Source organism: Carcharodon carcharias, chromosome 8 (assembly GCF_017639515.1).
Source record: "Carcharodon carcharias isolate sCarCar2 chromosome 8, sCarCar2.pri, whole genome shotgun sequence".
Taxonomy (NCBI): domain Eukaryota; kingdom Metazoa; phylum Chordata; class Chondrichthyes; order Lamniformes; family Lamnidae; genus Carcharodon; species Carcharodon carcharias.
Genome location: NC_054474.1, coordinates 160,294,718 through 160,309,507, shown reverse-complemented (window position 1 = coordinate 160,309,507; position 14,790 = coordinate 160,294,718). Strand labels below are relative to the sequence as shown.

The window sequence follows — 14,790 nt, the reverse complement described above, 5'->3', positions numbered from 1 at the left end:
AACCATGCAAAGACTGGGAGTGAATTCTTGCACCTAGCAAGGAGACCAATCAATATGTTTATATTATAAATAAAATTGGTACTATGAAAGGGGTTGCATTGTTAGAAGAGGTGGAGTTCAAAGGGCCTGGTGATCCAATGAGAATTTGCATTCAAAGGGAAGGCTAGGTATATACAGACAAGCTTTGTGTGTGAAAGTCAGAGGCATGGCAGATCTAAGCCTATAAGCCTACCACTGTGTCTGCAAAGGAACAAATTGAAAGGAACCTCATTTTGAATTCGTAAAATAAAATGTGACTTGCCTGGTGTCTGTTTAAAGTCTATGGGTTGTTGTTGCCTTGGTGAAGATTTTAGGGATTAATTTAGGGATTTGTTTAATAGTTATTATGGTAGTAATTTGTAAATGTGTATGTGTTTAATACCTTGTAAAATTAATAAACGTTTAATTTAATTTATATAAAAAAAAACCTCTGGAGGTTTGGTGGTTTCATTTCTGAATTCAGAGTTGCATCTCAGACATAACCAATTGAAAATATAGATTATGACAGTTGTTTAAAGTTTCCCTCTGGGATTTGATATAACTCAGCCCTTACCAACTGCTGTGTGATAACACCAAGATTGTATTTCTGTGTAAAATGCACTCCTAACTTTGCTATATGTTCTGTCAAAATGTTTTTCCTGAATTGGATTGTGTCCATTACCATGAGATAGTAGTTCACAGCTTTTCTACTTGATAATTTGGGGAGGAGGGCAAGTGGGAGATTGTGTTTGAATTTGTAATGTGCATCTTTATGTTATATGATTGGAAGTGAAGATTTAGAAACATTATTAGTCTACGGTATGATTAGATATTTTGGTAAGAATTGAGGAAATTGCAAAGAAAGGTACTTGTTCACTGCCCAATAATATTTACAATATAATCGTTAACAGGATCTATAACTGTGAGCTGGGTTGCACATTAACGTCCCAGACTGCTATTTTTTTCTCAGCAGTTTAATTACTTCAATAAAACAGAGCAGAGTTTGTAAAAGAGAGATGAAATGAATGAAATCAATTGTATGTGTGGATGAGACACACTTAATGGTTCTGAGTCTTTGGAACCTTTGAGGATTGAAAAGTTCAGTTTTGCTTTGGACTTCCTTTTATGTGTAAATTTTACAATCAACAAGCGAAAATAAAAAGTTCCAACAGAATACATAAGAAAGAGATTACATTTATATACTGCCTCTTTATACAAATTAGGACATTTCAAGCACTTTTTGGAGCAGAACTTTTGAAGTGTAAGAAAAGGCCCAAAGCTCCAGAATTCCCTCCCTAAACCTCTCCTTCTCTCTCTTTTTCTGCCTTTAAGACACTCTTTGACAAACGTTTGCACACAAATTGTTGTGTAGTTACTGTTATGATGTAGTAAATATAAGAATGTTGTATAAGATCTTGAACAATAAATTTGAATGCAGCTTGTTTAATGAAATGTAGATTATCACAGTGAAAATGATGTGTGTGTCGTCATTGACATAAAGAGACTGGTGAAATAACGGATAATCCCATCAGGTATTATTGTTTTAACTTCCCTGAGTTATAATTGCTTTCATCACTCCTGTAGGAAGAGTGTTAGTTGAGGAAATGTCTGAATTAATTCTTTACACCAGCCCCTCCCTCTTCATCCAGTTAAAACGTTATCAAAGGATTAGGAAATTTAGTAAATGGCAGTAACATTTTACTTGAGGATAGAAATACCAATGGACAGAACTCACTTAACAGGCTGGTCTACCTAATCCATGTTCACTTCTCATGCAATTCCATACCAGAATTTCTTTAGTCAGGTTTTCTTCCCTGCTACAGCACTAAAGCATCCTCAACAAAATCACAAATGATATTCTCCATGACTGTGAGCTTGGTGCTTTATCCCTACTCATCCTGACTTTAGATTTTAACATTGTAGGCCATGCCAGCCTCTTCCAACACCTTTTTATCCATTGTCCAGTTTAGTGAGATTGCCCTTGCACTCTTACCTACCTGAGCATGGACAGAGCATCTCCAGCAATAGCTTCTCCTGCTGCACCATTTACCTGAAGAGTTTTCAAGGGCTTTCCTTGACTCCAGCCCTTCCTCATACACATGGGGCTAACTTCCACATGTAGGCTGGCAACATTTAATTCTACCTCACCACCACCTCTGCATTTGTGATGTCAGACTCTAGCCTTGGATTAGCTGCAATTCCTAGCATCAAACATTAGGAAGATTGAAGCCATAGCCTTTGGCCCCTATAGAAAACTCCATATCCTCTTCACTGATTCTAGCCCCCTCACTGGCCACTATCTTGTGATGAGCTAGATTGTTCGCAATCTTAGCATCATGTTCGATCCCGTGCTGAGGTTCTGACTTAATACTCTCTCCATCGCAGAGCCAGTTTACTTCCACCTCCTGCCTTAGCCCATCAACTGTTGAATTGTATGAGGTGACTTGATTGAAACCTTTAAGATCTTGGCAGAGTGGATGTGGAGAGGATGTTTCCTCTTGTTGGAGAATCTGGAACTTTGGCTCATGATTTAAAAATAAGGTGTTGCTCATCTAAGACAAAGATGAGAATGTTTTTTCTCTGAGAGTTGAGAGTCTTTGGAACTCTTCCTCAAAAGTTGGTGGAAACAGGGTCTTTAAATATTTTTAAGGCAGACCCAGATAGATTCTTGATTAACAAGTGGGTGAAAGGTTATCGAGGGTAGGTGGGAGATTACAGTCAGATCAACCATGATATTGGATGGCGGAGCAGGCTTGAAGGGCCAAGTGGCTTACTCCTGCTCCTAGGTCGTATGTTTGTGTGTAACACCTCATCCAATTCATCGTCACCTCTGAACTTTTCTATTCCAATGCGGTCATGGCCAGTCTCTTGTTCTTTACATCCTGTAGAATTCATCTCATCAAAATCTCTGCTTGTATCTCATCCTGCAGCAGATCTCTCTTACCTATTACCCCTGCCCTAGCTATAGTGACTTCTGGTCCCTCAGTATATAAATTTAAAAAATTTCATTCCTATGTTTATATCCCTTTCTGGCCTTGCCCTTCCCTATCTGTATAACCTCTCACAGCCCTCCATCCATCCTAGAAGTCTCACCTTTCCAATTCTATCCACTTCTACGCCCACCTAGCTTGGTCCCACCATGCTTCAGCCACCTATACCCACATTTTGAAATTTGCTCCCTGAATCCCTCTTCAATCAAGCTTTTTGTCCCCTGCTCCTAATATCTCCTCCTCCTGTGGCTCAGCAGCTAATTTGTCTAATGAATTGTTTAGGGTTGTTTGCCTAAATTAAATGCACTATATAAATCTAAGTTGTTGTATCTTTGTGCTAGCATTAATCTGTTTAAAATAGCAAACACAGGAATCTGGTATGAGTTGTTAAGTTGAACTTTGCCAGTTGAGACTCTCGCCCTGTAATTTTTTCTACTGTTGTCTTATAACATCAAATTTTGCTATTTTGTCTTTGACCAAATAAATTGGGTGGTCTCTTAAATTCATCTGGAAAAATACCTGTGATTGCTTTAATTTCTTGCAACAATCCTTGCCTTACAGGTTCATCTTCATCTATTTTTAAATTTTGTTTCAGAGTGAAATTAAATCTTTATTTATTATTGGTTACTTCTGACCTCCGCTCACTTGCTGTCAGTAAGCTGGGACAAAGTGGCAATTCTGTCAAGCAATATATAAAAAAAAGTGCTAAGGCTGTTGCTGAGGTCAGCAAGTCCAGATCAATAAACTTTCTTTCAATTTGTGAGTGCAATGATGAGATGTGCTCCTCCAGCTTGTCACCTTGTATTATTTTAAGTCACAGCTGACACAAATATTCCAACTTCCAAAATGTTAATGGATCTATGGCTGAGACATTTACCTGGAGAAAAAGAGAATTTGGGGATAAGGCACCCCAGGCCATTCTTCAACACCTACTACTGACCAGTCATACATCTGTATTCACATCTTTCAATCATCTATGTGAGAGTTGACAGTATCCTGCCTGTGGATTGGTGTGTGAAGTGAAATCACCTGCAGGTGTGACAACAAATAAACTGATCCACAGTAGGATCCTTCATTTTGTACAACATCATTACTGTACCAGATTCTTATTTAACCCTTAAAATTGAACTATATTAAAGTCCCAAAACTTGGTTTATTGTTTTGGAGCACAAGATCTTTTGATTAAAATCAATTGTCCCAGTTTATCTTTTGTGATATTTTTTCATTTCAGTCACTTGTCATAAGGAGTTTTAAAAACAAACTCGTGACAGTCAGAACCTTGCCCCAAGCTTAACTGAATACCATTTTTGCAAGTTTTGTCAGTTGCTTGAAAAGCTTGATGGAGGCCACAAGCCACTTTCAAAGTCTGTGATTTATTCAGTGATGAATAATATTCACCATATCTGAAATAATACAAGTCCAGGAAGTCCTAGAAGCTTTATCAGGATATTTGAGGAGCTTGGAGCTGAATCTGAAAATCTGGGAACTTCCAGGACATGTAATTCAGATGAACAAACTCCTGCACTGGTAAGAGATGAAAGAAAAATATTGTACTGCATACGAAAAGTTATCAAGGGTAGGGGCAATGGGGGGAGATTGCACCTTTTATCATTTTGAAGGGCCAGATAATTTGATTTCTACTGTATATACATGTGCTTGAGTACATGAGTTTATGAAGCCATTATCCCCATAATATATAATAATCTGTATTGTTTAGTCTGTTCTTCATATTATTCAATTTGTTTGCTTAATGCTTAAATTTTAAAACAACATTTAATTAGAATACTATAATCACTTAATAGTGGAAAAGAGCTTACAGACACCAAAGTATGTTTATGTAGCTAAAATAATTAAAAGGAAGGTTGTTCTGTTCATTCTGTGATATGTTACTGAAAGCTTACCTAGATGGCAAGGTCAATGGTACCTTTGAAAGCATATGGTGATGGGACTTCCCTATGAAAATTATTTAAGGTATGGCAGCTGGAAAACCTAGATTAAAAGTAGAAAAGATACAGAAACTTTGCAGGTGTCTCCTCAGTTCTTTGCTATATGGTTACTATCATTTCTACACCTTGCAATTTGAGTTGTACAGTTGTGCATTTTATTCCATTGTGTCACCTTCATGGTGTCAGGTGCAGGAATTATTGCTCTCTACCTGAGACCTGCATGTTCTGTATTGCATGCCCCAGACAGACTGATGTCTAATATTTTTTTCATTTCCCGCAATAACACCTTTTTTTAACCTTTGGATATCCTTCATTTAAAAAAAATGTGTACAGTCATAATTCTAATTTGTGCTCTTTTTCTTTTTACTTTTGTCCAGATACGTGGATGATGTTATAGCACGGATTGACAGAATGTTTCCAGATATGTCCATTCACTTGTCCAGACCAAATGGATCCTCTGCGGTGCTGCTGGTAAGATCTTTATGAACATATCCGAGGGAGATTAGTACAATCACGAGATCTTGTGTGTGCCTAAATATATAATACTAGACTAAGGAAGTTCTGCTTTAGAGAGCTGCTGGCCAATTGGATGACCAACAGCTCTGTAGCACCAACAGGGTTATGGAGGTGTAGAGGGAGGACCTTGGGGGTAGTGGAGGGGGGGATGTGATGGGGTACCTCAAATTAACCAAGGGGACCAAGAAAGAAGGTTCCTCTCCATCCTGCCTGACACCAGCCCAGGCAACCGAAGTGGCTGAGCTTCCTGCTTGTCGGGCCTCACCTTTTAGGCTGAGGAAGAGTTTGGGCTATGTTTGTGGTGGGTCAAGGCAGAGGCCAGTGCCAAGACTTATGGTGAAGATGGGTGATGGATGGAGTTTTGACATGTATGGATAGATGGATTGAATATTGGAAAGGGGAGGTGATTTTTTTTTTGGAATAAAAACAATAAATATCAGAAGACAGATTTAAGATAATTTTCAAAAAAAATGCAGCAGGGAAATGGGAATTGCAGTAAATTATGATGATCTGGAATGCTTTCTCTGCAATATTATGCATAGTAACTTGAAGAAGGAAACTAGGTACATATGGCAGGATTTTATGGTCCTCCACTGGCAGCTTTGGGGTGTTGGGGGGGGGGAGACACGTAAAATCCAGTTGTGGACCCATTAATGTATTTTACTTGCAGCAGGAGAGGCCCACATGCAAGAAGCTCGGCAGCTTTGGTTGCCTGGGCGGCTATCAGGCAAGATGGGGAGGAACCTCCTTTCCTGGTCCCTTGGGTCCAATGGAGGCACCTCACCACCCCCCAAGGTCATCTCCCTTAACCCTCCTCCAGCCTCTTGAACTTGGACCTCCATCTCCGTCCCTGAGGCCCCTGACCCTGGGCTCCATGCCTGTGGTCCCAGCAGTGGCCTCTACTCCCGGTTGGTGCTGCTGGGGGCTACAGAGCTTCCGGCCATCCAATCGGCAGCTCCATGTTGGGACTTCCTCCCGAGAAAGGGGTGGAAGTATTGCTTTAAATGAACTAATGCTGCTCCTGAAATTAAATTGCTGCAGGGCAGTCATTGTGGGTGGGGTCCAATGCACCCAGTAAAATGCAGCCCTTAGTTAAAAAGGAAACAATTGCAGACTATGGCGATGGAGCAGGGAGTGGGACTAATTCAATAGCTCTTTCAAAGAATCAACATAGACACAATGCACTGAATGGCAACCTTCTGTGCTGTATGATTTTATTCTATAAGAGTTAAACATGGGAAAGGGGTGCAGATATACAGAGAAGTGGATAAAGGTGATGATGGATACTGGCCTCTGAAATTAAGTCCCAAATATGCATATATTTAAAATTCTCAACAATTTCTTTGACTTTATTTAAAGAATTTATATCGCATGATGAGAAAGACACCTTTCAATGTGAAGGTCTCAGCCACTTATTTCTCTCACAAGCTTTATATAAACTCAGCAGTTGTCAGCAAGATTTTTTTAGTGCGAATCCAGTCCAATTACATCACCACTGAGTGTTTGGAGGGGGCTTTGTCACCAGGAATGGTGAAGTTGATCATTACTTTCATACCTATGTTGAGTCACTGCGTACAGCCTGTTAGTCAAAGGTTTTTTTGTTCATCTCATAGCAGAAGATACCAAATGTATTTTTTCTGTTTAAAATATTAAATTTCTGAGTGATTAGTTAGTTCAGCATATTTGTATCTTAATTTGAATCTTCTACATTTAACCAGAGTATAATATGTGGAATACTTGAAGCAAATTATCACTTTTGTTTCTTCTACCATCCACTGTATACACAATGAAATGGCTAAAACTTTGAAAAGCATTGAAGGTGATGCAGTAGACTTGATCCAGCTGTGGCTGGGTCAGGGGCATTCTATCGAATGATTTTAAAATACAATGAGGTGGGGAACTGGGAAAAGGAAAGCAGGAACATAGATTATCAATAGAAGATATTAACATTATTGCTGCTTGAATTTGTGTCTGCATTTGTGATTAATGTGCTGCTCAAATAATCAGTGAATACAATGTCTGTGAGAAGGAGAAATGAGCAGCTTTTTTAACTGGAAAATGACTTTGTAGTGCACGGTGAGGCTGCAACACGATTTTGTAATTTTTTTCTCTGTATACAAATGAAGACCTTCATGTTCACAACAACATAGGAACATGAAGTTATTCAAGACACAATGTGATAAATAGGAACAGGAGTACACTATGAAGAAATTTCAACAAGGACATGGGTAATGCGTAGGCAGAACTGTGTTAGGTATAGGATATAGGCAGCAGAAATTTAAATGAACTGATGTTTGCAGAGGATGGAGGATAGAGGCAACCAGGTGAGTATTGGCATAGTCAATTCTGAAAGTGACAAAGGCATAGGATTTCAGCAGGGTTTGGCTGAGGAACATAAAATGAAATAAACCATCAGGTGAATGCTGAATGAGAAGGAACTTGTTCAATGCACTTAATTATTTTATGCGATAGACTGCCACCTAGTGCATTGAATTTGGCTTGGTTGAGCCAAAGATATCGAAGGTGAGCAGAAGCTGATATGGACTTGGCATCAAGACAAGCAGCATGAAAATGGTCTGAATTGATTATGAAAAGCCCTGCTATATCTCAATGGGTTAGACTCCATATTATAAAAATTCCAGCTTCCTCAGAGTGATGCAGATGGTTTTCAATATGTAACGTGAGGAGCCAATCCCATGCGTTTGTGTCATGTTCTGCATAAAAATGTAGGCTAATAGACTACAGAACCGGGTTCCCCAAGTCTAAATTTAAACACAGGAGATCAATGATTCTATTCTCTTGCAACTGGACCAAATTATGTGTAAATATGAAGGTATAGGCAGAGGACTTAATAAAAGGACAACAGGGTGGATTGACTAAATTATCTTGTTAATTTATACCTTCTAAAAGATATTTGGAACACCCAATTCAACAAAGTATTGTTTACTTGTGGCAAATGTGGTGAGTGGGCAATGATCATTTTACTCACAATTTGAATAAAATTAGTATAAAATTTGAATAAAATTAGTATCTGTTGAGCAATTGTTCTTAATTATGCACAAGCAGTTAAATATAAAGTTATCAAGGTTAAGCTCCTTGACAAATTTTCCTTGTAATGTCCTGATACTGTTCAACAGTTGTCATTGAAAACATTAGATTACAAGAAAATAATTTGTCGGCGTGCCGTAGAGGAAGAAAAAACGGTTGTCTCTTTCATTCAAGAGTAAAACTTACAAGACAGTAATGCATAGTTGTCCTATGATGACAATAGCTGATTGCAATTACATGTGATAAAGCTCAATAGCTTCCTAAGTTTAAATGGCTGTACAAATTGCAACAGCAGAGTTCAGCTGCTCAGTGACCTCCTTTGAGCCCTTAATTTTGTTACAGGATTGCAGGGTTAATCATTTTGTATCATTAAACCTTACTGTATAAGCATGCTTTTGAATAATTGATGTTATATAAATGACGGCTGTAGAAATAACAGTGGAGCTGGATCACATGTCAGTATGGGAACCTTTAGGGGACAGTGATCATGGTATCATAACGTTTAGGTTAGCCATGGAAAAGGACAAAGAGCAATCCAGAGTAAATTAATCAATTGGGGGATGGCCAATTTCAATGGGGTGAGAATGACCTAGGTAAATTGGAAGCAAAAGATTGGCAGGCAGAACTGTAATTGAACAATGGGCTGCCTTTTAAATAGGAGATATTTCATGTGCAGTTGAGGTACATTCCCATGAAAGGGTATGGTAGGGCAAACAAAGCCAGAGTTTCCTGGATGACAAAAGAGATGGAGAGTAAGGTGAAACCGAGAGGAGCATGACAGACAAGTTGATAATACAAGTAAGAACCAGGCAAAATATAGTCAGTCATGGGAAGTGAAAAAAAGAGCAGCAAAGAGAGAGAATGAGAAGAGACTGGTAGCCAGTATAAAAAGGAATCTAAAAGTCTTACATAGGTATATAAATAGTAAAAAGATAGTAACTGGAGGAGTAAGCCTTATTAGGGACCAAAAAAAGGGGATTTATGCATGGATGCAGAAGGCATGGCTGAGGTACTAAATGAGTACTTTGTATCCATAATTACCAAGGAAGACGATGCCGCCAAAGTCATAGTAAAAGAGACAGCTGAGATCTGGAAGGGCTAAAAATTGATGGAGGAGGTATGAGAAAGGCTGGCTGTATTGAGGAAAGTAAGCGTAGAAATGGTTGAAGCATTGGCCATAATATTCCAATCTTTCTTGGATACAGGGGTTGTGCCAAAGGATTGGAGGATTGCACTTGTTGCACTCTTTTTCAAAAGGATGTAATGTATTAGCATGGATAGAGGATTGGTTAACAGACAGGAAGCAGAGAGTGGGCAAAAATTGAACTTTTTCAAGTTAGCAGGTAGTGAGTAGTGGAGTACCACGAGGGCCTGTGCTGGGGCCTCAGCTATTTACAATCTATATTAATTACTTAGACAAAGAGACAGAGATCTAAGTTTGCTGGTGATACATAACTAGGTGGAAAGGTAAGCTGTGGGGAGAACATAGCTGCAAAGAGATATAGACAGGTTAAATGAGCGGGCAACAAGATAGTAGATGGATAATAATGTAGGGAAGTGTGAAGTTATTCACTTTGGTCAAAAGAATAGAAGAACTGAATATTTTTTAAAAGGTGAGGAACTTGTAAGTGTTGATGTTCAAAGAGACTTGGGTGTGCTCATACAAGGAATGCAATAAGTTAACAAAAGTTAATCTACTCTGTCCAGACCTCTCATGATTTTGAACACCTCTATCAAAACTCCTCTCAACTTCCTCTTCTCCAAAGAGGATAGTCCCAGCTTCACCAATCTATCCATGTAACTCGTAAATCTTTTCTGTACCCATTCCAGTGCCCTCACATCCTTCCTAAAATGCGATGCCCAGAAGGGGAAAATGTACAGTAAGCAATTAGGAAGGCAAATGGCATGTTGACCTTTATTGCAAGGGGATTGGAGTACAGGAATAAGGAAGTTTTGTTAAAGCTGTACAGGGTTTTGGTGAGACCACACCTGGAGTACTATGTGCAGTTTTGGTTTCCACATTTAAGAAAAGATATACTTGCATTGGAGGCAGTACAGTGAAGGTTCACTAAATTTGCCCCTGGGAAGAGGGGGGTCATCCTAAGATAAAAAGCTGAGCAAATTTTCTCTGGAGTTTAGAAGAATGAGAGGCAATCTCATTGAAACATACGAGATTCTGAAGGAGCTTGATAGGGTAGTCACTGAGAGATTGTTTCCGCTGGTCAGGGAATCTCAAATGTGGGAACACAGTCTCAGGATAAGGGGCCAATCATTTAGCACTGAGATGAGGGAAATTACTTTGCTCAAAGGATTCTGAATCTTTGGAATTCTCTGCCTCAGAGGGCCTTGGTGAACCTTTTCATAAAACACTGGTTAGGCATCAGCTAGAGTATTGTGTCCCCTTTTGGGGACACTTTAGGAAGAACGTGAGGGCCTTGGAGTGGAAACAGAAAAGATTTACAAGTTACATGGATAGATTGGTGAAGCTGGGACTATTTTTTTTGGAGAAGAGAAAGTTGAGAGGAGTTTTGATAGAGGTGTTCAAAACCATGAGGGGTCTGAACAGAGTAGATAGCAAGAAACTGCTCCCATTGGTGGAAAGATGGAAAACCAAAGGATACCAACTTAGTAATTAGCAAAAGAACCAGAGGTGACATCAAAAAAAATTTAGTGGTTAGGATCTGAAATACATTGCATGAGTGTGTGGTAGAGGCAGGTTTAATCATGGCTTTCAAAGGGGAATTGCATAATGATCTGAAGAGAAAAGAATTGCAGGGCTATGAGGAAAAGGCAGGGGAAAGGGCTTAGCTGAATTGCTTTTGCAGAGAGCCAGGACAGACGAGATGGGCTGAATGGCTCCTGTAACCATACCATCATTCTACTGCCAACTGTGGTACTTACATGGCAGCCACCTTAGAATTAAGTGTTAATGTTCTTGTATGACATACATTTGTCAAGAAGAATTTATTTCTTTGAAGCAAGAAACTCCTGCTGAAATAAGGCAGCGTATTTGCATACTGATGGTGTGAATTGTACTTACTGCTTCAGCACTTGTCAGTATGCTTTATTGGTATTTAAATGTGTAAATTGGAATTCCATTCAACCTAGTGTGCAATAAATAGATTTACCAATTGCTCTATTAATTATTGTGTCAGTTAGGAAGCAGGGTGCAAGTCTTCACTTGAATGGATAGACTTGTATTTTACAAAATGTATTCGACCAACAAACATTGATTTCTTATTTCCCAAGCATGTTAGCTACAAAGATGTTTTTGTAAGGGACGATAACTCATTCATTGGTGCAAGTTATAACTTGGGGGGTAGTTTGGTGATATTTGCAAACTCAAACTCCTACCAATTGCTTAAAGTATTAGTTCACTGATATGGAGATGCTTATGGACAAAGAGGTAAAATTTTGTCCTGGAATTGTTTCTCTCTCTGCTCATGTGACACACTTTTATTCGGTTTCCCATTCTTCGTTGTTGTGTTTGTCCTCAGTTCCTTTTTTCCTCTTCTCCTACACGCTTACAATCTGTGGCACTAATGTTTTCTCTTACTGTTCTCTCAGTGTCTCTGCCTTTGACTTGCTGTGTGTGTCTGAGTGTGTCTTTTTCATCGCCCTCCTTTCTGTCAGTCTGACCTCCCTTCTAATTGCTGTCTCTTCCGTGTGCTCCTATTGTCACCCTATTCATCATACTTTTACTGAATTTGTAGCTTGAACTGTTTAAGGCCTATATGTGCAACGAGATATCATCCATTAGGTCTTGCATTTGATTTCGATTGAGGGGTGGTGTTGAAATGGATATAACTTTGCAGTTCTGGTATCATAGTTGTGTATCATTTTTGTAACTTCTCCAGTGCCTCTATATCCTTATTACAAAATGATAATTAGGTCTCTACACCCAGTGTTGACTAACCAAAATTCATTGCGAGTTTAGGATAATTTCTCTACTTTTCAATTCCATCCCTCCAGAAATAAACTCTAGTGCTTGATTTGCTATTTTCAAGGACCTTATTAACTAACTCTGCTACTTTTAATAATATTGTTAATGTAAATTGTGAACAACCATAATCCCAGCATTGATTTTTGTGGAACTCCACATTCTACCTTCCGAAAGGCTTTACCCCTACCCTTCTGCTTTGTCTCTTGCAGCCAGCTAACTATCCATCCTGCTAGTTATCCCCGGCTTGGCATGCTGTGATTTTTTTTTCCTGTGCTGAGAATTGATAAACATCAAAGCAAGTAACTCATCAGAAAATCCTTAGTAGTTACATTCTTGCAGAATATCACCTTAAGCATATTCTATTTCCTGAAGACATGGGACCTAAGATCTGGAACTGAAATTAAACATTTTTTTATAACTGAAAAAAAATTACATGGAAGAATCATTATTCATTTAGCAAATTTTCTGTGCACTGTTTCCTTATTCACCTGAATTTACTCCTCTTCAACCTCTCATTAGCAGTTGACACTGTCAAAACCTTTTCTCCAAAATCTTTCCTCCATTGCCTAGATACTGTCCTTGCTCAGTTTCACTCTTAACAATGTAGTTGTAGTCAAAATTGTAGTCTCCAGCAATGACCCCTGCCCCACTTTGTCTAACTCACCCATCACTCTGTTGTTGACCTACGTTCTCAGTGACCAACCTATCAAATTAAACATTGTCATGTCATACTTGTATTTAACTTCCTTAAGTGTCAGCCTCGGCTCAGTGGTAGCATTCTTGCCTCTGAAGTGCAAGGTTCCGAGTTCAAATCCCAATGCAGGACAATCAAGGTTAACACTCCAGTGCAGTGTCAGTAACATCCACATCCTGGAAATGAATAAAGAAAAAAATCCCAGTTCCTACTAAAATGGGCCTGTGGTTGAGATTTGCATGGTGTGTTGGCTTCAATCTCCTATGTAGACTAGTTTACAGAAACATAAGAAATAATAGCAGTAGGCCATTTGGCCCCTTGAGCCTGCTGCACCACTTGTTAAAATCATGACTGATCTGATTGTGGCCTTAACTCCACTTTCCTTCCTGTCCCCCTAAACCCTAGACTCCTTTCAGATCAAAAATCTGTCCAACGCAGCCTTACAGATATTCACTGACCCAGCCTCCACTGCTTTCTGGGAATTCCAAAGACCCCCTGAGAGAAATTCCTTCTCATCTCAGTCTTAAATGGGAGACCCCTTATATTGAAAATGCACCCCTTAGTTCTAGATTTCCCCAAAAGGGGAAACATTCTGTCAGCATCTACCCTGTCAAGCCCCCTCAGAATCTTATGTTCAGTATGATCACCTCTCATTCTTCTAAACTCCAATGAATATAGGCCCAACTTGTTCAATCTTTCCTCATAAGACAACCCCATCATCCCAGGAATCAACCCACTGAACCTCCAATATCTGCAATGCAACTATATCCCTCCTTGAGTAATGAGACAAAAACTGTACATAGTACTCTAGGTGCAGTCTCACCAATGCACTGTATGATTGTAACAAGACTTCCCTACTTTTATACTTCAACCCCCTTGCAATAAAAGCTTCTTATTTACGTGCTGTACCCGGATGCCAACTTTGTGATTCATGTGTGGCACCCAGATCCTTCTGTACTGCAACATCCTGCAGACTTTGTTCACTTAAATAATATTCTGCTTTCCTATTCTTGCTGCCAAAGTGGACAAACTCACATTTTCCCACATTATACTCCAGCTGCCAAATTTTTGCCCACTCACTTAACCTATCTATATCCCTTTGCAGCCTCTGTCTGCCTTGCAACATTTTTTTTCACTATCTTGCTTTGTATCATTAGCAAATTTGGCTACAATACACTTGATCCCTTCATCCAAGGTATTAATATAGATTGTAAATCGTTGAGACCCGAGCACTGATTCCTGTGGCACCCATTATTTGCAGTTTGCGCACCCATTTATCCTGACTCTCTGCTTTCTGTTAGTTAGCCAACCCGCTAACCATGCTATTATGTTACTCCCAAAACCATGAGATCTTATTTTGTGTAATGACCTTTTATGTGACACATTCTTGAGTGCCTTTTATAAATTTAAATACACCACATCCACTGGTACCTCTTTATCTACCATGCCCTACACCCAGGCCTTGTGCCAATTTTACAACCTGGATGAAATGGTTTCCCAAATTTACACAGCTATAGCATTTAGTCCCTTTTTCATAACCTGATGCAATTTAAATAGGATAGCCAGCACAGATTTATAAAAGGTAAGTCACGTCTAACAAATTTAATAGAGTTCTTTGAGGATATGCAGTGAATA

General features: G+C 39.1%; 1 protein-coding gene across 1 annotated transcript in view; it reads left to right on the top strand.

Annotated features, from left to right (window-relative positions):
* med27 (mediator complex subunit 27) overlaps positions 1–14,790 on the top strand; it is a 300,082-nt gene that overhangs the window by 176,326 nt on the left and 108,966 nt on the right. Inside the window, exon 4 of the mRNA XM_041193685.1 lies at positions 5,332–5,425. Coding sequence (XP_041049619.1) covers positions 5,332–5,425 — 94 coding nt within the window. The remainder of the gene's footprint in view (positions 1–5,331; positions 5,426–14,790) is intronic.